Source organism: Drosophila kikkawai, chromosome 2L (genome assembly GCF_030179895.1).
Source record: "Drosophila kikkawai strain 14028-0561.14 chromosome 2L, DkikHiC1v2, whole genome shotgun sequence".
Classification (NCBI taxonomy): Eukaryota; Metazoa; Arthropoda; class Insecta; order Diptera; family Drosophilidae; genus Drosophila; species Drosophila kikkawai.
Genome location: NC_091728.1, coordinates 19,487,398 through 19,508,271, shown reverse-complemented (window position 1 = coordinate 19,508,271; position 20,874 = coordinate 19,487,398). Strand labels below are relative to the sequence as shown.

At 38.9% G+C, this 20,874-nt stretch overlaps 2 protein-coding genes and 1 long non-coding RNA gene across 4 annotated transcripts; 2 read left to right on the top strand and 1 right to left on the bottom strand.

Annotated features, from left to right (window-relative positions):
* Positions 1-2,005: 2,005 nt before the first annotated feature.
* LOC108072502 (protein rolling stone) lies at positions 2,006-3,121 on the top strand. Of its 2 annotated transcripts, XM_070287819.1 has the most exons (5): positions 2,013-2,191; positions 2,247-2,333; positions 2,408-2,460; positions 2,519-2,822; positions 2,879-3,121. In XM_070287819.1, exons 1-5 carry the CDS (start codon positions 2,136-2,138, stop codon positions 3,072-3,074), a joined length of 696 nt encoding a protein of 231 aa, XP_070143920.1. In that variant the 5' UTR covers positions 2,013-2,135; the 3' UTR covers positions 3,075-3,121. The 2 variants fall into 2 exon arrangements, with proteins under 2 accessions (XP_017019165.1, XP_070143920.1); XM_017163676.3 differs by having other exon boundaries at positions 2,006-2,191; positions 2,247-2,460.
* Positions 3,122-16,397: 13,276 nt separating this feature from the next.
* On the top strand, positions 16,398-17,539 carry LOC108072513 (uncharacterized). The gene is made up of 2 exons (XM_017163687.3): positions 16,398-16,627; positions 16,742-17,539. Exons 1-2 carry the CDS (start codon positions 16,498-16,500, stop codon positions 17,473-17,475), a joined length of 864 nt encoding a protein of 287 aa, XP_017019176.1. The 5' UTR covers positions 16,398-16,497; the 3' UTR covers positions 17,476-17,539.
* A 765-nt stretch (positions 17,540-18,304) lies between these two features.
* LOC121502431 (uncharacterized) lies at positions 18,305-18,995 on the bottom strand. The gene is made up of 2 exons (XR_005990997.2): positions 18,656-18,995; positions 18,305-18,594 (listed from the first exon to the last, which is right to left on the bottom strand). It is a non-coding gene; the product is annotated as an uncharacterized lncRNA (long non-coding RNA).
* Between the last annotated feature and the right edge of the window lie 1,879 nt (positions 18,996-20,874).

Below are 20,874 nucleotides of genomic sequence, written 5' to 3'. Positions count from 1 at the left end.
AGAGTGTCTATAGGTGGTATAGGCATCCAAAATCTTTAAAATAAGATAGAGGCCGGCGGTTTATATTAAATAGTAACAATTGGGGACATATTGGGGCAAGAATATACAGAAAAAACGCTAACAACTATTTTGGGCATGCTTGTAGCTTTGGCGCCACATTTTAAATTCCATATTTCATTTGTTCCTCGCCAAGTGTGTATACACTTTCGTAGTGATGGTCAAATTTTCAGAGTTGCACCGAAAAACTATCGCCTAACTATCGCCAAACAAACCGTGGTTAGATTTTAATGTGTTCTAACGGCGGTCCATTTGGGTAAATTCGGCACTGCTAAACCTTTGCTTTGACGATGTGTGGGAAGACCCTATAAAATAAAAATAACTTTCATGAATGGAAAGCAACAGTATTTTATTGTGATTTTAGTTTTTCAGGCTGAAGTCAAACAAGACTTATGTTTTCTGTACCGTTTGCGATGCATTGTTTTCTGCAAATAATTTAAATGTGACAATTCCCTAAAGCTTGCCTTTTATAATACAATTAGTACTGGTCAAATGCATCGATCGTGCAAAAAAACATTTAAGAAAATGGTCATATTTTTTCCCATTATTTCATTATAATACAAATTCAGTACACTTCAATTCAAAATATTACATATTATGATATATATTATATTATAAACCGATTTGTAACGTTACATCGCGAACGGTACAAGATTTTCTATGTTTTTACCTTACGTTTTCGTATAAATAACTTTATATTTTCTTGAAAAGCAACTTATTAGAGAAGATTTTTTAGAAAGAGGGAAATCATTTCGTTTGTTTTTCATTCGAAAAATTAAATATAAAAATGCTCTTAAAAATATAAAAAAATACCAAAATTTTAGTTTTCTGGCCGATTTTTATATTAAAATACTGCTATGTAAACATTGTATTATGAAAATTTATATTTAGGTTTTTTTTTGGATTTAAAGTTTTATATATATGTACATATATGTACACAAAAAAAACTTTAAGTCCAAAACAAATTTTTCATAATACAATGTTTACATAGCAGTGTTTTCATATAAAAATCGGCCAGAAAACTAAAATTTTGGTATTTTTTGTATTTTTACAGGTTGTACATATTTACAATGTACAAACAAATGAAATAAATGTATGAACATATGTATGTATACATACATAAATTCGCGCGATCTTATGACGCTTTTCGGCGACATAAGATCGCGGCTGGCGAAATTATGTCGTTTTTTCTGTGGCGAACTTATGGCGCTTTGAAGCGTCATAAGTCCGCCGCAAGTAATTTTTGAACGCCATAATTTCGCGCGAACTTATGACGCTTTTTGGCGACATAAGATCGCGGCTGGCGAAATTATGTCGTTTTTTCTTTGGCGAACTTATGGCGCTTTGAAGAGTCATAAGTCCGCCGCAAGTAATTTTTGAACGCCATAATTTCGCGCGAACTTATGACGCTTTTCGGCGACATAAGATCGCCGGAAAAAAACGCCATAATTTCGCGGACCAAATGTACTGGGCGAACTTATGGCGGCGGACTTATGTCGCTATGCCGAATAAGACTTTGCCAACTAATTTTGATAAAGAGCCGCAGTATAATTTAACTCAAGGTAAACAAAAGATCCACATTATTTAGCAAATTAAAATGGTTTTGGCTTACTTTATTACGTTAATTTATATTTTCAGTCTGAAAATGTCCCATCTCACAGTATCTTCGCTACTTTGTTTTCACTTTTAATAGCTTTTTAATTGCCGTCTACAGCCCAGCGAAGTGTTTCCCAATTAAAAGAGTCTGCCTGGCTCCGGATGACATCCTGCTCTTCAGCTTGCTTTCAGCCACCTTAATCTTTGAATGGGAAACACGGACGACCGCGCCAGCGACATGTGCGCAATGGGGAATCCCCCGCCGAGTCGCGTACACATATCTGTTAATTATGCAGGCGGGCCGTGTGCCCGAAAAGATAAGGAGTCCAGTCGGTGCCGATGCAGGCCATGAGCGAAGAGTCATTTTGACGTTGACTTATTGGGGATACAGGGGAGTGAAATTTTCACAAATCTAATACAAATCTGTTGTATGGAAGGTTACAACCATTCGCAAGAGCCCTTGAGTCTGAGGGAAGAGTTCCATGGTAAGCGATTTGGCCTTCAGCACGATTCGCCCTTCCATTTTCTGCGATCCCAGGTTAGTAAATTGAACTCTTCACGATGCTTTTATCAAGTGCTTTCCAATCTTTCAGTGGCAGTCAGAGCCCAAGTCGCACATCTTTTTGGTTTACCGCTGCCTTCTGGGCGTCTTTTTTGGATCCGGGTCCGTCTCTTATACGGTGATACACTTTCAGAGAGGCCATTGTTTCATCTACCTAACGAATTGGTGCTTTTTCATGTGCGCGTTTACCAGTGCTTACTCTGCTATTCTACAGACAGTATATCACTGCCAGAAGGAGTCGTGGGGTAACCTGGTTCTTCAAATAACTGAACGATATTCACTTTTATGGTATTTCTCTTTCAGTTCCCTCGAGTTGGGCGATCAAGTGCTATTGGGCCTGCTTCTGGATTACCCTGTGCACAGAACATGTGGTGACGTTTGCCTATTGGGCACTCATATATCCAAGCGCTCGGGTACGAAAAAATCCGACATGTGTCTCCATCCTCTACAATATCTGGACCCATGCCTTGCCGCTTATCGTCCTCACAGTCGATAATTTTGTGGTGGCTCAGCCAGCCCGACTTCTGCACTTTGTTTACCCAGTAGGCTTTTGCTTGATCTATTTGGGATTCACGATCATCTATTATTTGGCGGGCGGGGTAGACTTGTAAGAACAGTTCTTTGAATTTATTTTCTTTATTTTTATTTCGATTCTAATTTCAGTAAGGGACGTACCACCATTTATAAATTCCTGAATTATTCTAAGCCCGCAAAAGCTGCTGTAGTTTCAAGCATAGTGTTGGTTCTTCTGGTTGTTTGTTCTATATTTCAGTATGGAGTGTATCGTTTGAGAACACGCTTGGCGCGCAGGTTTGGCAAACTTATTTTGGACACTAGCTCATCAAAGGGTGTTTTATAGATTAATTTATGTATTTATACTGTAACAAAATAAATATATTAATACTACTTCAATTGTTTTGATATATTAAAACTATAAACTATTTTAAAGACAGGGGAAAATTAAAAAATATTACAAGGGTATTGTCATCCATGAAAGGCAATTTATTCAAAGATAAATTCTTGGTTTCAGAAGACACTAGACAATAGCACAAACGAGAGAGATATTAAAAAATGATATTTTATTTCATTGTGCATATCAGAGGACAAATAACAGAGTCGTGTTTTGTTGTTTATGTCGCTAGAACGTGCTTGGAAAATTTAAAACCATTTCTAGTGCATGCTGCAGCTTCAGTTGGTCTGTATGTCCTGTTTCCATATCTGGTCATATGTAGCCTATCTTAATATACATATCTTAAAAGGCTCTTTTTCACATTCTGGAAAAAGCCTCTCCCGATTCCCAAATTAAAGCTCTACATTTTAGTTTCTAGGTCGCGTTTATGGATCTTCACTCACGGTTTATTTCGATACCAAACAATTACATTTTTTAAAGCTATTGATTCCGCTTTTAATTGAATATAGTTGCTTTTTTTACAGAACTCACTCCTTTTCCTTAAATATTTAAGCGTTCTGTGACTCGCCTAGGAATGTCGCTAGCAATTACGACTGTAAATAATGCTGGGGCCCTCGCTAGCAACAATGAGTTGACTCATTGCTGCATTTTTCAAGCAACAAAACGACCCCCCTCAGGCCGCTCTGCCCCGCATTAACTTCTGCATCGATAAATAAACAAGTTGAGCTACTTAAGATTTAAGTTGTTGTTGTTCCCGTCCTCGTTCGACTGTTGTTGTTGTTGTTGTTGCAAGTGGTGTGCACACAAAATTTGTAGTGAATACTTTTTTCCCCCATAAACATGCACGCCCCCGTGCCCGCCCCGCTGGCACCCCTTAACTGAATTAACCCCTTCAGTCCGTTACAAAATTTCATATTACGTATACGCTACGTATGCGCATTTCAAGCATGAAACGCTTCTGCACAGTGCACAACAGCAGCTGCGCTGCTGCGTGTGCCTCGGATAATAATATAAGCATATAAATGTTTATGTTAAATTAAATTGAATGCAAAAAGGCGGAAATGTTACGAAATGCTTAAAAAAAAAGAGGAAAACAAATACATTTTCGCCATGTTGGCTCCGAGAGCAGGAAGCTGGTATAATTGCCCCTCCCCCCTTGGCATACTGTTGGCTCCACAAATTTAAGACGATCCCTTTAAGTTATGTTTGCCTTTAAATGCTATAGCCACCACCCTCTCCCTCAGTACGCCAATGCAGTTGGCGGCTGTCAGGCTGAGTGCAGCCATAAATACGTTAACGTTCGATGTTTTAGGCGAGGCCAGCTGCAGCCACAGAGCCCTGCTAAGTGGCTGCACTTTAGCAGGTCCCATAGGGTCCCTTCGACATGCCACTAAGCAAGGCGACTTTATGGGGATGTGCTTTTTTGTATTCCATATGTGCAGGCGAATCTCCATATACAAAGGTGGATAAATAGTAAACTGTTTTGCAAATAAGGATTAGGTTAATAAACTTGATGTCAGACAGGGTACAATTTTATATTAAAATATTTTGTTACATAGCTAAGCTATGCAAGTCGGACTATAGAGCATTCTATTTTGTTGTACTATATAATTTCGGTTTAAAGAAAAAACCTTCAAATCGAAAAGTTACTTTAAATATTAGAATGCATTTATATCAATTGATGTATTGTGTTTTTCATGGAATGTTTCTATACGCATTTTTCTGCTGCCCGGGGGGCTGAAGCGGCATTGGAATTTCGTTCTTTACCAACCCCTTCAAGTGTTAAAATATGTATATAAAATTGATTGGCTGATTAAGCACACACTTTGCACAATCCACCCACACATTGTAGCTCCTTTCATCATACCATTTTTTCTTTTTTTGCTTTGCACTGTCTGGCCTTGGTATTTTCCCCTTTTTTTTGATTTGCCTCGGAAATGACGCAAATAACGCAACAAATTTAAGCCAGTCACAAAAATGCTCCCAGCCCACCCATAACACCCGCACAAACACACCTTCAAAATGGGTTATTTATGACAATAGGCATGTGAGAGCCGACAACAGGATATTTTATATTATGCCATTGGAAAATAAATAAACACACATACATCCGCTCACGTACGCACAATGCCCAATTTTGTTGTTCCTGTAATATTTTGCATAAATTCCACTTAATATAAAGGGAAGCAAGGGTATATCCACAAGTTAAATAACTGAAAAATAAAGTAGACTGAAAAGTTAAAAAGAAAAAGTATGAATAAGTGCAACGATATAAGTAGAATGTTCTATAAAAAATAAAATAAAGCTCCTGAGCCTGACAAGGATTTTAATTATATATCTTTTGAAAAAATAAGGTATTATTCTCATTTTTTAAATGTATCTCCTGATAAATTATATAAATACTTTTAATGGTCTACGATGGCTCTCTAAAGCTGACTTTACCAGAAGAAAAAATATAGATCCCTTTACCGAGAGCATTAACAAGTCTTTTTGTGTGCAGAAAATATTTTTTCATCCTTTTTGAGTAATTTCGAGAGTGAAATTTAATTTTGCTGCTCATTAATGGCACGTCGACCGACAGAGAGCTCACCGGAAATATGTGATTTCCGAATATAAATACATATTTGTTCCATTTTCGTATTACGCCCCATTGTACATGGATGTGTGTTGTTGTAATTCCCGTAAAACAAAAAAGTCCTTGCAGATAATTACAGGAAGTTTAAGAGGATCCAACAAAATGAATGAGACGGGTGGCATTAATTTGGGTTTTAACACTGTTGATTTTCATAAATTTACAGGTCGATTTTTGGAAGAACAAATTAACAAACTGAACCTTTACCTTTAACTGGAAATTTAACCAATTTTATCTCCAAATAGACTGTAATCATCCCGAATTTTATGTTAAAACAAGCCTTAACTCAGCCTTGTTTTGTTTTGACTGCAAAATATTATCGAAACAGTCTTCAAACTTATCTTCGAGCTCCCAGCCCACTCATTTCAATACAAAGCTAATAAACTTTATTCGTTCAAGGCATTGTTTGAGAATAGGGCCCAAAGCCGAAGCCAATCAAAAGCAAAACAATAAACAAGCATGACAATAAATAAATAAATAAATGCCCAAACGAAAAAATGTGAAACGGAGGAGTCGAAGCAACGTTTTGCCTTGCGTGAAAGGATAATGACTCGTCCGTTTCCCGCTCTCCTCTCAGCCTCTCTGGCAAATGCAAACGACAATATTGAAACGGCGGGACATCGACAGGATAAGGCGGCCCGCAAGGCCGTATGCGGTTCGGTCCTGTGACGCAGGAATTGATTGAATGCCGTATTAAGCTTAAGCCGCACACACACTCTCGCCGAAGTAAGCAAACATTTATCTTTCCCCTTTTTACCCACTTCAATTTAACGGCTACTTAAGTCCATCATATTGAATAATGCTGTGTACAGAGAGGAATTCGGGCTGCTGCCAATTTCTGAGCAATTCCTGATATGTGAGTAAGCATTTGCAAGTTTGTACTCGGAATGTGGTGGTTATAACCAAATCCAATAAGCTTTTTGAAAAGAATTCAACAATTAAAAGATTTATTTGTTTGCCATCTGCGAATGGTACATATTTGCAATATTTGATTTTGCCCAAGGAATAAAATACCAAAAGGAATAAGTTCACTTTAAGGCGAAAAAATTCCAAATGTCTGGAGACAGTGAGAAAAATCATAACATAATTTGGTATTACTTAAAGCTAAGGTTTAAAATTAATATAGAACTTTGTCCAAGAGTTAAGTGAAAAATAAATGAGAATTTATTTAGAATAAAAAATATAGTATTCCCATTTTTCTATTTCCGAGAACTCCCAAAGTCTCCTCTCCGTGTGCCTTACCTCCTTCAATTTAACAGCTACTTTAATCCATCATTTCAAATTATTATCTTCGCGCCTGGTGGCAAAAGTTGGCAAGTTCCCGTGCACGCTCAGTTGGCCACGCATCAAATGGGCCCTCAATTGGCATTAAAAGCTCCTTGATGATGCTACCTGAAAATCGTGATGCGGACGGCGCAGGACGGCGCAGGACGGCGCAGGACGGGAAGGACTAAAGTGGAGGCTCATTAAAAGGCCACCGCAGAAAACTGCTGACATCACGACAGACGGCGACGATGTTGCAGAGGCTACTTGGGCTGGCGAATTAAAAAGTTGCCTTGATAATCCTTTTGCAAAATAGACGGGATTAAGTAAAACGCTGAGCCGGAAATTTATGCAGCCCAGGTGGCCATTGGCTGCTGTCCAGGTGTTGACCATCAACTTGGCCGAGTCGAGTCGGGTAAGGAGTTTGCCGCGAAAGCACTTAAAATGTGCCACAGTGTTGCAATAATTACCGTTAAATGTTCACAGTTAAAAACACTTTTGCAGAGGAAAGGGGGAAATTTAATTCTGAGCCAAAAGGCTCTCTGTTATTATCCCTGCAGCCGTTCAGCATGGCAAAGCCTGGTGATGTCGGTGATTTGTAATTTTAAGCGGCGTATGATTAACTTTGAAGCTGGTTGCGAGACCAAAGAGATGATTGGGGTTATTAAACCGCCCTTACTTAAGTCTAATTGCCATAAGCCTTTAAATAAGTTTGAACACAATATATTCGTCACACTTGCCAAGCATCTCAGTTTAGACTTTCAGAAGAGAGTCATTTCTTTATGTAAACTAATCCTTTTTTATGTATTTTTTTTTGCCTGAAAGCCCAACCGCCTGCAGACAACAACTAATGACTCGCCATTAAATTGGCTCGCCAAACACTACATTTAAATTAATGCACAGACGATCAAGAGAGCCGGATTTTGGGTGGCAAGCAGGGGGAGTCTACTGTCTGAGGGCAATTTCAAGCGCCCGATCCGACCCGGCACCCGTTTTCCGTGTCAGCCAAGTGTGCACTTGTACTTGTAGTTTAGCCAGCGTAAAAACATATAAATAAATATGAAAATCGCATAGAAAAACCAACAGAAGCCCACTGGCAACAACAACAACAGCAGCAGCAGCAGACACATGAAAATAGTCCTTGTTGGTGTTGTTAATGTTTTTGTAGTTGCTGTCTGAGTGAGCACGAGATGCCTGGCTGCTGCTGCTGTTGCTGGTGGTGCTGCCTCTGAACCAAAGTGCCATGCATTTGAAATTTTTAAGCACAACACTGCGTATGATCAACGTGTGTGGGCGTCTGGCCAGAGGGGCCATATGGCTGGCCGGGGGTTGAGGTGGGAGCGTGACTATATGGCACTGCACATGAAATAATGACAACAGCTATAAAATTTGGTTGGCTTTTTGCGACACAAGCAGAGCAGCAGGAGCAAGCGCTGTTCCCAGAAACGATGTCAACTAGCAAATTGCTTTTGGAAAAATATAAAAAATAAAAATATTAAAAATTTTAAGTTATTTGTTTTATAATTGCTGGGGTTTAGTTGTGAGATTGGCATAAACAATTAGTTATTTCTTTTTATAATGAATACATGACTTCCATATTGAGTCTACTATATAAATTCTTAACAATTTCTTATGCAGTTCAAGGTCCCATCAGAATGCCTATCAAAAGGAATTTGTTTCTTAGTATATTGTTATAATTACAACGAATAAAATCCTCGTGTTTTGATGGCGGAATATATATTGGGAACACAACGCTAACGCATTTACTCAAGTGGCTTTCTGACGCTCATCGTCTGTTTTTCCTGCTTTTCCTGCTATTATTGCTGGTGGGAGGGTGAGGTTCTGCTTCTGCTTCTCTGATGCTGCTCTTGTTGTTGTTGTTGTTGTTGCTTCTGGTGGTTATTTCCCTTGCCCAACTGTCTTGAATTATTATTCATGAGAGCTTTAATTTATGCTGCAGTTAGAATTAGTGCGCTTTGCATTTTTCGCTATCTCGTTCAACTGTACATACTCCCTTATGCACATATGTAGTACGAATGTGTATAGTATGTTTAGTTTTCGCTGCGGAAGTACTTAAAACGGCATTAATACTTTTATGACTTCTGGCCAAGGGAATCTGTGGCCAGGTGGTGCCACCAAATATTCCCATAATTTATTCATGTCCATTCCATTTCAGATTTTGTGTGTGGGCGGATTCCCTTCTACTTACTCGTGTAATTGACAAGCATTTGTAATGAACTTGGGGGATATTAAATTTAGGACTTTGGAACAGAATTCAATTTTATTAATTTGACAAAACTGAATCGAAGAGTGACAATGATAAAAGAGGGAAATTCATTTTAGGGAGAGGGAAAGGCAAAGCATTCCAGACTTTGAAATATAAGTTTCTTTTACCTCTATTTATAAAAGAAATACGAGTAACGGTCTAAGAATAGAGGGAAATAGGAAAATTGTATCGCATTGTTATATGGCTTTTGACTTTAATTTACTCAAAGTTTTTCCTAGTTTCACTCTCTCTAAATACCATTTTACTATGTTTTTCGCCTTGAACTCCCCCAAGCATTTTTGTAGCTGCTTATGGCCATTTGCTTGTAGCCAATTTCCATTCTCGTTTGAGTGGCAATCAGTGCTGGGATTTGTTTATGGCATTTTCATGCTTATTTTTATTTCCATTATCTTCCCCTTTATTTGTATGTCTTGCTCTGGCCATCGACGACGCAGTGACTTGTCTCTGTATTTTCAATAGAAATAAGCTAAAATTAGCATACCATCAGAAAACAACAATAATAAGTTCAGAGATCTCCAGTAAACAAGCTTCACTTGCGTTTATATATCGTAGAGTTTTCCTTGCCGACGGAGAGTTTTCTTCTTCCACGCATTCGACGCGTTCGTTTTGCATTTTTGCGCTGCTTGTTTGAAAACTAATTAAAAGTTTAAATGTTTGTAATTAGCGTCGAAATAAATGTCTGCCTGCCACATTATAAAATTAGTAAATTTTATGCCAAACTTCTGCTGCAGTCAAAATATACGAAGTGCAAAAAACAAACGCCGGCGCAGTTCCCTCTGCCCTTTCTGCCTGCCTGCCTGCCTGCTATGCGGTGGTTTTAATTTCGAAATTTTCAGTTCGGTGTGGCTTTGTTGGGTTTGACTTATTCGAGTTATTAACCCACCCATTTTTATAGAGATACACTTATTTGTTTCGTTATCTAATTTCTGTGGAAATGGGAAAATACGTAATCGTTTCATAAAAGAACAAACGGAGGCTATGTCAAGGATTCAGTCATCAATAAAAACGCACACGCTTAATTAATTTAACCCGAAAAGTCAACCATGCGTGAAGTAGACGAATGGCAACGGCCGGGCAAGGACAACGAGCCGAGCAATCCCGCAACAATGACAGCGAATGTCCTTAAAGACCCTTTCGCAAGAAAGCATGACACAGTGACAGACATCGATAACAAGTTGTTTTTGACTTCGTTGTCGGCATTAAAATAAAATACTCAAATTCACAAGGACAAAGGACACAATCAGACCGTTGTCAGTTCCCTTTGGGCGGGATTTAAAAGAGTCGTAAATGTTAAGTTGCAACTTGCAACTATATTCAAAATAAGACTCTTGAGAGCAGTGTTCCGATTGTAGGAATGATTGCATTGTGTACTTTTTGCTGGCACACTTTTTATTAAATTTTGAATATTTTATGACAGGTATTGTAGTATCTTCGAGAAAATATATATTCACCTACTCAAAAAGCTTAGGTTCAGTGTGTATCCCCTAAGTAAAAGCTGGTTGGCAAACATAAACTCATTAGCCCAAAATCATCCTTTATTGGAACGGCGTTGTCGGAGAGTTAGATGGGAGTTCGATTGGTCAAATATTCAATATGCGTCGGCCAGCACACAACATCTGATAAATGCAACATAGCGTGGCTTAATTAAGGTTTACTACTCGGTCCATAACTCGCCCTGTTCTACCCGCACCTATTATGTGCTGAGCTCCATAGAAATACGCGCACATGCACTCGAACTACTCAATGTAATTATGTGCTAAGTGCTCGGGGCACTGCCCCAAAACTCATTCAATATCAGATAATCGCGCAATCGTCGAGGCAGAATCGCTGTTCTAGAATTTTCGATGTAAGCTTGCAAACTATTCTGCGCATCTCTAGGTGTTTAAACGGGTGATTAGCTACAGACTTATTCAATATAAACAGTCTCTACTTGTAGAAGCTTTTTAAAATATTTCAAGTAACTGGGTTCATCGATTATTTTAATAAAACTGTCGAAAATTGGCTTGGAATTTTCCCTTGCTTAAAATTAAATTTAATAAGTAGCTTCTTTTCCGAATTTTCTGCGCATCTGCTTTAACGCAACTTACTTTCCACAATTATTGCACTTTTCTTGAACGCTTCTTCTCCGCCTCCTCTTGGTTATACATATAAGTAGTTAACCCCCGCAGCCTTAACCCACGCCACGCCGTGATAGTTGCGTATTGCTGGCTCAGCGGGCGGCAATGGACAGAGCTGCGGGCGGGTTAAGTGTCGCTTGTGCTGTGTTGACCGGAAAAACGCGGGAAATTAAGGATAATGTAATTTATTGATGCATTGTAAAAGTTAAGCTCCAGTCGCCAGCGTTGTCGTTGTCGCTGTCGCTGTCTGTGCTCTCTCCAGTATAAATTACAATTTGACAGAAATGGCGAGGGCGAGGGTATCTGATGAGGGTTGGCCACGGTCCACGGAAAATCGTGTGAGCTCAATTAAATTTACAATTAACAAATCCAATAACTGTGACGCTTCAATAATTTTAAGAATTAAAATAAAAATACTGGCTTAAAGTGCTTGTAAATCTAACCATATCTAAATGATATTATAAAAGGCTTAATTGCCGTAAACAAAGCACACTCGATTTGAGAATGTGAAATCTTTTTAGGGAGTTAAACGGAAATTCTTTCTGACCAAGCAATCAACACTTGTCCGGAGCTGTGACTCCCGCACGCCGGCTGACAAAAGTGAGCAAATATTCCATGGCTTTCGGCTTTGACCAGGCAAACATATTTGCCCAGATGCCTTTGGCTTTAATTTCGGCAGACGACTTTGGCATTGGATCTGGCTCCGTCTATTTATATCTAAAGTTCCCCGCCCATATGTATCCCGTATCCTCGGAGCTGGAGCAAGGAATGCCAGCAGCAGCAAGTGTAAGTGTGGCGCATTCCACTCGTGTTGAAATTGTAAAATAGATGCTGCCGTCCTTATTTCCGCCGCACACCCAAGATGCGATTGCATTTTGTTACATACGAACCCACACATTGGGGTAAGTACAGTGCGGATCATGAAAGGAAAAACTGAAGGATAACTCTCTTGTCTTATTATATATTTAATTTGGGTTAAGATGGGTAAGGAAATTGGGTTATTTATGAGTTTAGTAATTGCGATATTGTATTTTAACACCAAACCCTGATCCCATGATGGTAAAAAAGTATTTTACAATTTTAAGAATTTTGTATATATTATGTATTAAATATACAAACACTTATACCTATAAATAAATTAAGTAAGCTCATATAACTAAAATTCTATCAATTCAAAGACAATTTTTCACACACTTGCTTACATTTTTGAAACGCAGCTTCAATCCCAACACATGCTTAATCTGGAAATCCTTCTTGGCCTGCTTTCCCAAACACCATATAACTAACAAGGAGGAGATGACGACGAGGATGCCACCCTTCTCGCATTCAGGATCGGTATACTGTGTGCTAGCTTAGCTGGTGGAGATTTATGGAGGAATTCCTAAAAGAAATCCAAGTCAATTACTTGCTTAATTATTTCCTTTGAAATTTATTGATTTCTTTCGCTTTCCCCTTGGAGTAAGGCAAGGAATTTTGCGCAACACGCTCCGCTTGCTATTTGTTTTGCCTTGGTAACTGGCAAATGTAAGACTTTAACCAGAAATGAAATGGGAAAACCAGTAGCAATTTCGTCCATGGCGTTTGACTTTATTTAGAAGTGACCGGCGACATTTTCAAGGTACACATACATGCAATTATTAGAATGTAACTAAAATTAGTTTATTTATAAAATTTGAATGATGTAGCATACTAGAAATTCCAAACAAACTTCAAATTTGCATTTTCCTGTTGATTTTTCTTTGTCGCCTCTTCTACAAATTGATTTAAAATTTTTTCCAATAAATTAGCTTCTATAATGAAACTGTGAGAACAAAAAAAAAAATAATATAGCAACCTTGGCATCTCTTTGTCTTGCGCTGAGCGTAGTTGGTTGTTTGCTCAACTGTGCGTATGAGTAATATGAATATTGACGTACTCACGCTCCAGTGGGTTTTTGTTGTTGAAAACAATTTGTGTGTGTGTGTGAACGGCTGTTTTTGTTATTTCATGCTCTTTTTATTACTCGTATGTATATATTTGTGGAGTGTGTTCATTGGTGAATGTTTTAAAAAATCCACTCGTGTTGATTTTAAAGCAGTTCTGTGCCATTGAGGATTTTGAGTGGAAGTGAAGTCCACTTGCGGGCCTTTTCAAACAAATTGAATTATTCTGTAGTGTGCATTTATAGTAATTGATTAAAGACTTTATTTCATAAATAAATTCTAGTACAATAGTATGATAAACATGAATGTTATAAGCCAATAAGGCTTAGAAAAATGATGTTTTTAAAATAAAATGTATCCTTTAATTGGCCATTTTTAACCTAGTTAAATGAATAGAAGAGAAATTTATGAAATTTGTAATCAGGTCAATGTCTGGGAGGTAAATTAAAACCAAAACGAAGCTGTGATTCATTCACATATAGAATTTATGCATTCCGCCGCCGAGGGTCACAACAATTGTTTTCACTCACACAGACGCATCGTTTTTTAAAGCTCTTGGTGTCGCATTGAAAATGTCTGGGTTTTTGTTTTGTTCTTTAACGTTTTTTTGTGTGCACCCCACGGCAACAGCCACAACGAAAATCTCTTTATTGGATTATCCTGCAAAATTTACGCGGCATTAAAAGCGGCCAAACAGGACCCTCTGCCCGCGGCCCCGGGGTATCTGAATAAGTGTATGTGTGTGCTGGATGCTTCAAGGGGTTAAGCGCAAGGTAGCCAACCCGTGAACAACAAAACGAGAGAAACGTTTATTTACATTTTTAAGGTCGTCGTCGACGCTTCCATTAGTCCAACAACGAGCTCCCAATCCGACCTCCACCAAAAAAAAGAAAAACCCAAAGAAAAAAAATCCATTAGCTTGGCGCATATTTCCCAGGCATTTCCTACTTAGAGCCATTTAAAGTTTTAAGGCCGCAATGGAGTAGCGGAGCAATGTGTTTCTGGTCCAAAGAGTTGGATGAAGGCAGCAGAATTTGGGAATAAAATAAAAATTCATTTCAAGGGAATTCAACTAAAAATTAGAATAAAGGTGGTATTATTTTTACTAGCCAAATTTCAATGACTAGCTAATCTAGTACCTGATACGTAGACACAACCTCAATATTTTTTGAGGTCCAGGTTTTTGAAATCCCAGTTTTTACCTCTCAGCTTTGCATCAAAAAAGCAAAAAGAATGCGGCACGCAAATTGCTAAGAAAACCCTGCAATGCCTGCAACGATTCTGGCTTCCTGAAACCAGGACACTCTGAACCATATCGTAAAAAAAGAAAAGTTTACGAAAATATGCGTGTATGCCCCGTCTACTTGTGAAAGTCGTTTGTTTGGCTGCATCAAATTGAAAAACTCAACCCAAGAATGTCCTTTGCTTAGCGTTTCCGGAGTCACTCAAAGAAAATTAAGTGATGCCTTCAAGTGTTGACATGTTATTAGATTTTTTGGGTTTTTAGTTAAGTATTATTTTATAAATATTTTATAATTATGAATTATAAGCCTCAATAACACTATTATAAGCGAATCCTCTCCAACAATTGTAATAACTGTTGGAACTGACAGCGCCTTTAGGATAATTGTATATTATTTGAAATTGAAGTCAAACAAGTGTTAAAAAGAAATTGAAAACTGCAACTGGAAAAGAATGATGGAAGTGGGTTTTCTTTTCAATCATAAATATCCTTATCTATAATAGATTGATGAAGGAACGTGTCACGTATAGTATGTATGGCTTGGTGAAATCAAAATGCAAATACAATTTTGCATATTTTATACGTGATGGGGAAAGGGGAACCATGATCTTTCCGAGACACTGGATGGTTTAGGATTTAATAGCAATATTTCTTAAAATTTCCTTTAAGATAAAATATGTTTAGTTAAGATTTTTCCACAGTACATTTAATATTGCATACTTTCCGTCCCAGCAAAGGCACAAAGAATATATATTTGAAAATAAAATAAATAAAATCAAGTACATATATGGCAAAATTGCTTTGTTGCCCGCAGCTGCATCAACACAATTGTGAAAACTACGTCCCGAAGCCCTTGCTTTTTGCTCCCTGAGCTACCAACCTAAAAATCACGCATGACAAATGCCAGAGTGCCAGGCAACAACAGCTACAAAATATTCGAAGGAGCTCTGAACGGGTTTCCTCAGTCATTTTTTCGGCCAGAGCAGCAATGACTTTTTACAATTTTCATATGAAATGAACCATTAAATTGAATTGGCATTAAAATTATGTTCATGTTCGTGAACGAAACTGAAAATACGCAGGAGCGCAGGCGCACTCGGAACGGGGGAGGGATTTTTCTAGCTTTTGGCACTTTGCATACGACCAACCAAACCCATTCGAGTTCGAGTTATTTGCATTTTTATTACAACAACTGCGAGAGCAACGCATTTGAAGCTGCGAAGAATGAAAAGGGACGGAATGGTAAAAATTCAAATAAATGTTTGTTAAGTATTTTTGAATTGAGTTTCATGCACACTCGCCCACACATTCATACTCGCATTAGGAAACTGAACGGGGCAACGTTTAGATCCATGCACCTGCTGCTTCACACACAAACAGCAATAGCATCATCAGGGCGCTCATGGCAACGACAGCGACAGATGCTGGCCCAGCAGAAAGGTGAGGAAATATGAGGCAGCCCAGGCATCTCACAATACACTCGGTAAACTTGAAATACGTAATCACGCAGTCAAGCCAAGGAAACTGGGATCAGTCTCTGCCGGTAGTTGGTTTTCAGGGAGCAGTAGTAGTGGACTTGGTTTACCTCAAATGATTTATAAAAATACAACTGCTTTATTTTTCTTTATTATGAATTTCGAATGAATGAAGATTGACCAAATAACTCTGCATTCGGTAGTCTAATTTAACTTCATCGGGTGCCTTCTTTTTGACACTTTTAAAATCGTAAAAATAATTCAAATTAATTATTCTGTCAATTCAGGTTTCCCAAAATCATTCTATTTTCAAACAATCAGAGCAGCTTAGATGTTTAACTTCAACATTCTCTTGAACTTGTTATTCGTTTCCACATTCTCCAAACGACTCGGCACACGTTATAGTAAAGACCAATAAAATTTTTGGGAAAACATGTTTGAAAACATTAGTTTTCTGTTCCTTTTTGCAATGGCCCTTTCATCCTGGGCTGTGCTTTGTCTGCAGCATGCGGTTGAGATCCAGAAACGCGCTGCCAAAGATTATCGCGTAGAACTCTACACAGGTAAGTTGGATGATACTAATAGACGTTCTTTAATTATTTGTATTATAAAACGAACTGATCAATCAATTGTCACAAAGCTAAACAGTAGTTTTCTATTGTCGTTATTATTTTCAGAACTACCCAAGATTACATTTGAGCCAGACGTAAGCCACAAGCCCTCAGTTCCAAGTTCTTTTAGCGATTCCTTTGAATTTGCAAAAAGCTTCTGGGTAATACTCATACTAACCTTTGGTCTGTCCAAGCTTTTTCAATTGGCCGAGAGAAAGGCCAAGGATTACATAAAGGGCCGCAAAACGATGAAGTCTGACCACGCGGATGATTCTGCCGTAGAGCAGAAACTTCATCCTTCTCAACAAACTCAAGTGATGGTGGAAGAGAATGCAGCTATGAAAGAGCAGCTAAGCGTTCTCCAAACTCACTGTTTGGAGATGAGCGAGTTACTGCACGAGCTAAGGGTGATCAAAAGTTCCAGTAGCCAGGAAAGTGTTCAATCCGCGGATGAGAACTTGGAGCAGACTTTGGAGCATTCCGAAGAATCGATGATGGTTAGGCAGGGAACGGGCTTCTTAGCTGAATCGGCGCAGCCTCTTTATGGGAAACCAAAGTCCTGTCCAGTTTTGTCCAGCTCAACCCAGCAGATCCAGAATATCTATATCACAAATAGCCACATCCACATCGGAGGGCCCGTTTTCTGCTCGGATAACAACTTTAGCAAGGAGCTCTGCAAGCAGGCGGCGATGTACTCTCAAAAGCAAAGCGAGTTTGTCCAAGTGTGGGAAAAGTACATCGCCGGACCCAAGGAGCGCCCCATGATAGCGGGTGTGCGTTGCAACAACATGCTTCTGTAAGAAGTGCCCCAAATCTATCAAAATACGCTTAATAAACATTATTAGGTTTAATTTAAAATGCTAATTTGTGCACTTGTTTACTCTAATCTCCCTTTGAAAAATCTTAGTTTGCAGCTTCAAAGAGCAATTAGTAGAATTATCAAAGAAAGAGATTTAAAATATGTTAAAAAATTAAATCATAAAAATAATCAAATTTACTTTAAATTTGGTCATTTTCCTCATAATTGTTTATAGTTTCATGCCATTCAAAAATTACGAATGCAATGTTTGGCCAACGATTGGCCTGCTCTACCATCCGCCATTCCTAAACATTTTCCTGCCCATCAATTGTGGCTTAAATTTCGCAGTTGGCTCGACTCCGGACCTCTTCCTCTGGGCCCGCACTCTTTATGGTTTCGATTTTACGATTTCCTCGCACTAGTTGCAGGCATCGCGTGTCCCTAATGACCCGCGACAATGGACGCTTTGGAAATCCGAAATTCGGGGCCACCGCCTCCTTTTGCATATTGCACTGCAGCTGACATAAAATTGCCCTCACAGTCCGGGCAAAACACTGAGCCACTCCATGGCGCAATCGAAAGCAGTTTACAGTCGGGTTATGCAGTTTATTGGCTTTGGGACAGAGGGGCAGACGCCATTGGGAACTTCTTCAGTTGGTATATTCGTGGGAGAGGTTTCCTCAACTCGGACTTGGGGAAAGTATGCTTCAAGTGCAGGGTTCTTAGTGCGTTCTTCAATGAAGATTATTGCTGGAAAAAATTAAGACTTGATACAAGTAGGAGAGGAACAAATTTTACGGATTTCGTTGCTTAATTAAAAAGCACGGACCTTTAAGATTTTATGCATTTAATATTACATTTTTTTTTTAATCCTTAGACATGAAAATAGCATACAGAGCCTTTGGCATTCTCCAAGTTTATAGTATTTTCATTTGAGAAGTTCACGAGATCCTTTTTTAGCTGGCTAAATACTGTTTTTATTTAGATATTTTTTTCTTTCCTTGTGCTTGGCGTTCAACAATTATTCTCTTAACAGTCCGCGGATTCCGTGTTGTCTTTAATTTTGGCTGCTGAATTTCTCAAATTCTCTTCAATATATTTTTAGAAGGTAAATTCCGTACTAAAAATAAATGAAAATAAGTGAAAATAAAGTTCAGTCAATTTAAAAATAATATAATAACATTTGACAATTTTTCCTTTCCATTTGAAACCTTGAGTGCCTGTCAATGGGTTCGATGCCACTTGAACCGTTTTTCGGGAGAGAAAGGAAAAAAAGGTGAAATCCTTTTCATGTTTTGACGTTATTTAATTAACAAGCAATTTGCCTTGGCCCGATGCTAATTAGGCGAGCCCCATCAAAGGCTGTAGAAGACAAAAGTCGTCGTCTGGCGATGCACCGAAGCGAGCTCGGATTCTACCTCGCGCCTTAACCCTTGACAGCTCCAACGCCTTCAGACACATTTCAATTTTCACACTCAACGTGCCGAAAACAATTAAATGAAAATGAAACTTAAAAAGGGCTCTGCTCCAACAAAAAAAAAAACGATTGCTTTGTCTGAGGGAATCCTTTCAACTTTTGGGGGTTGCCCCGCCCTCAGATAAGCAAATTTAAGGTGTGTATACAGCGATTTTTGTGATGAAAAGTCGCCCTTCTTGGGAGTCCTGAGCTCATCTGACACGCGGCGGAAAAGTTGCGAGCTGCACGCACCACAAGAGTCAGCTAACTATAACAACTTGCATTGCATGCCTCTTTGAGTCGAACAACAGCTATAACAACTAGCACGGCATTAGTGGTCGGGGACGCTGGTCAGGATCCCGTTGCGAATCCAATAAGGCACTGAGAGAAAATAATAAGTAAATATAATAATTAAATTACAATTCAAAGTCGTCATATAAATAGAAATAATATCTTAAAAAGTTTATTATTTTATATTCGATTTTAAAATATAAAAAATTCATTTTCGAGGACCCAAAGAACCCTTTCAAAATTTCTGAAACGCTGCAGTGTATGAAGTGGAATCGTTGTCATGGTCACGTTCAACATCTGCTGCTGCATCCGGCTGCTGCTCCGCACGAACGGACGATGAATGGCGGCCATGTTCCGAGCTCCATGTTCCATGCTCCGACCGCAACAATTGTCAAACAAGCCAGAAAAATGGCGGCTTTTTAGTTGCCCCTTTCAGTGGCAGGAGCTACTCCACTTCTACTGTTTCTTTGAGAGCTTCTGGCTTCTCCGATTTGCGGCCAAACAGTTGCAAGTGACTGACTAATGATGCGAGTAGAAATGCATAATTTATTATTACAGAATGTTGCTTATATTCGTGAAAGGAAATAATCTTCTGTATTTTTGAATTTAAATTTAATAATAAATGAAAGATCGCCTTCTTTTACTTCTCCTCTTGATGTGTTAGTTTTTGTTTAAAGAAGCTATTGCACCTAATGAGTGTCGTATTCAATTAGTGCTCAGCCTGGAACATTTATGAGATTAGACCGATGTGTAATTTGCGGGAAACTTTTTTTATGGCTCTCTAACACAACAAATAAAAATTTGGCTAATGCTCACAGTTTGTAATGCAAAAGCTGTAAACGCCCACGGACCCGAGTCCCAACTAGCCTCTGGAAATCCCGTTTTATGCTCAGGAACTCGCCGCAGCTCCTCCGTCAAAGTTGCCGCAGTAATAAAGGAGATTACCTTCCACATAACATGTGAGTAGCCAGAGGCGAGCGGATAGAGACATTTGGCGGGACCGAAATGATTACTGGCCTTGCCGCAAAAGTCAAAGGAGCCTTTGATGGTTCTCTGGCCACTGCAGCTTCTGGCGGAAAAAGGAAGTCGAAAAATTGGGACAGGAACTGCGGACTAGTTCAGGAACACCTGAAATCCCTAGTCTAGCCTTTGAATATTTAAAATATTGTTAAAATACAAATTTCCAACTATATGGGTTTCGCTCACAGTCTCCGCTCCAGCTCCCTTCTTTTAATTTTGAAGGAACCACAACATCTAAGCCAGAGATTGAGCATTTTCTTAGCCAAGACTTTTGCTTAGTTTTTAATTGCAATTAAAAAGTTGTGCACCAGAGAGAGAGAGAGAGAGTGAGAGGTTGGGGAAGATGCAGAGAAATGTGCTTACACATAGCAACGCACCATCGAATGAGCTCTGCGGACTGACCAGTTTGGATATGGCTCAGTTTTGTCACCCCCAAGGCCCCAGTCATAATGGCAAAACCGAGACCAACACGAGAACAGTGGACGTTGCATCAGAAAAGGGCGTGTGGAAAGTCCCACAGTGAGACTCGGTATGAGCCACAAAATGGCCATGCAACCAATTTTGTAGCATAAAACAAGCAAACTTCTTTCCTCCGATCCCTTGGCCTGCGTCTCACTCCTTCGCTTCCTTCCG

Excerpts from the sequence above, each read along its gene's own strand:
- LOC108072513 (XM_017163687.3), top strand. The coding sequence starts at position 16,498 with ATGTTTGAAAACATTAGTTTTCTGTTCCTTTTTGCAATGGCCCTTTCA. Across the intron at positions 16,628-16,741 it reads TCGCGTAGAACTCTACACAG|AACTACCCAAGATTACATTT; the intron begins GTAAGTTGGATG and ends TATTATTTTCAG.
- LOC108072502 (XM_017163676.3), top strand. The coding sequence starts at position 2,084 with ATGGAAGGTTACAACCATTCGCAAGAGCCCTTGAGTCTGAGGGAAGAG. Across the intron at positions 2,192-2,246 it reads TCCATTTTCTGCGATCCCAG|TGGCAGTCAGAGCCCAAGTC; the intron begins GTTAGTAAATTG and ends CCAATCTTTCAG. Across the intron at positions 2,823-2,878 it reads TTGGCGGGCGGGGTAGACTT|TAAGGGACGTACCACCATTT; the intron begins GTAAGAACAGTT and ends TTCTAATTTCAG.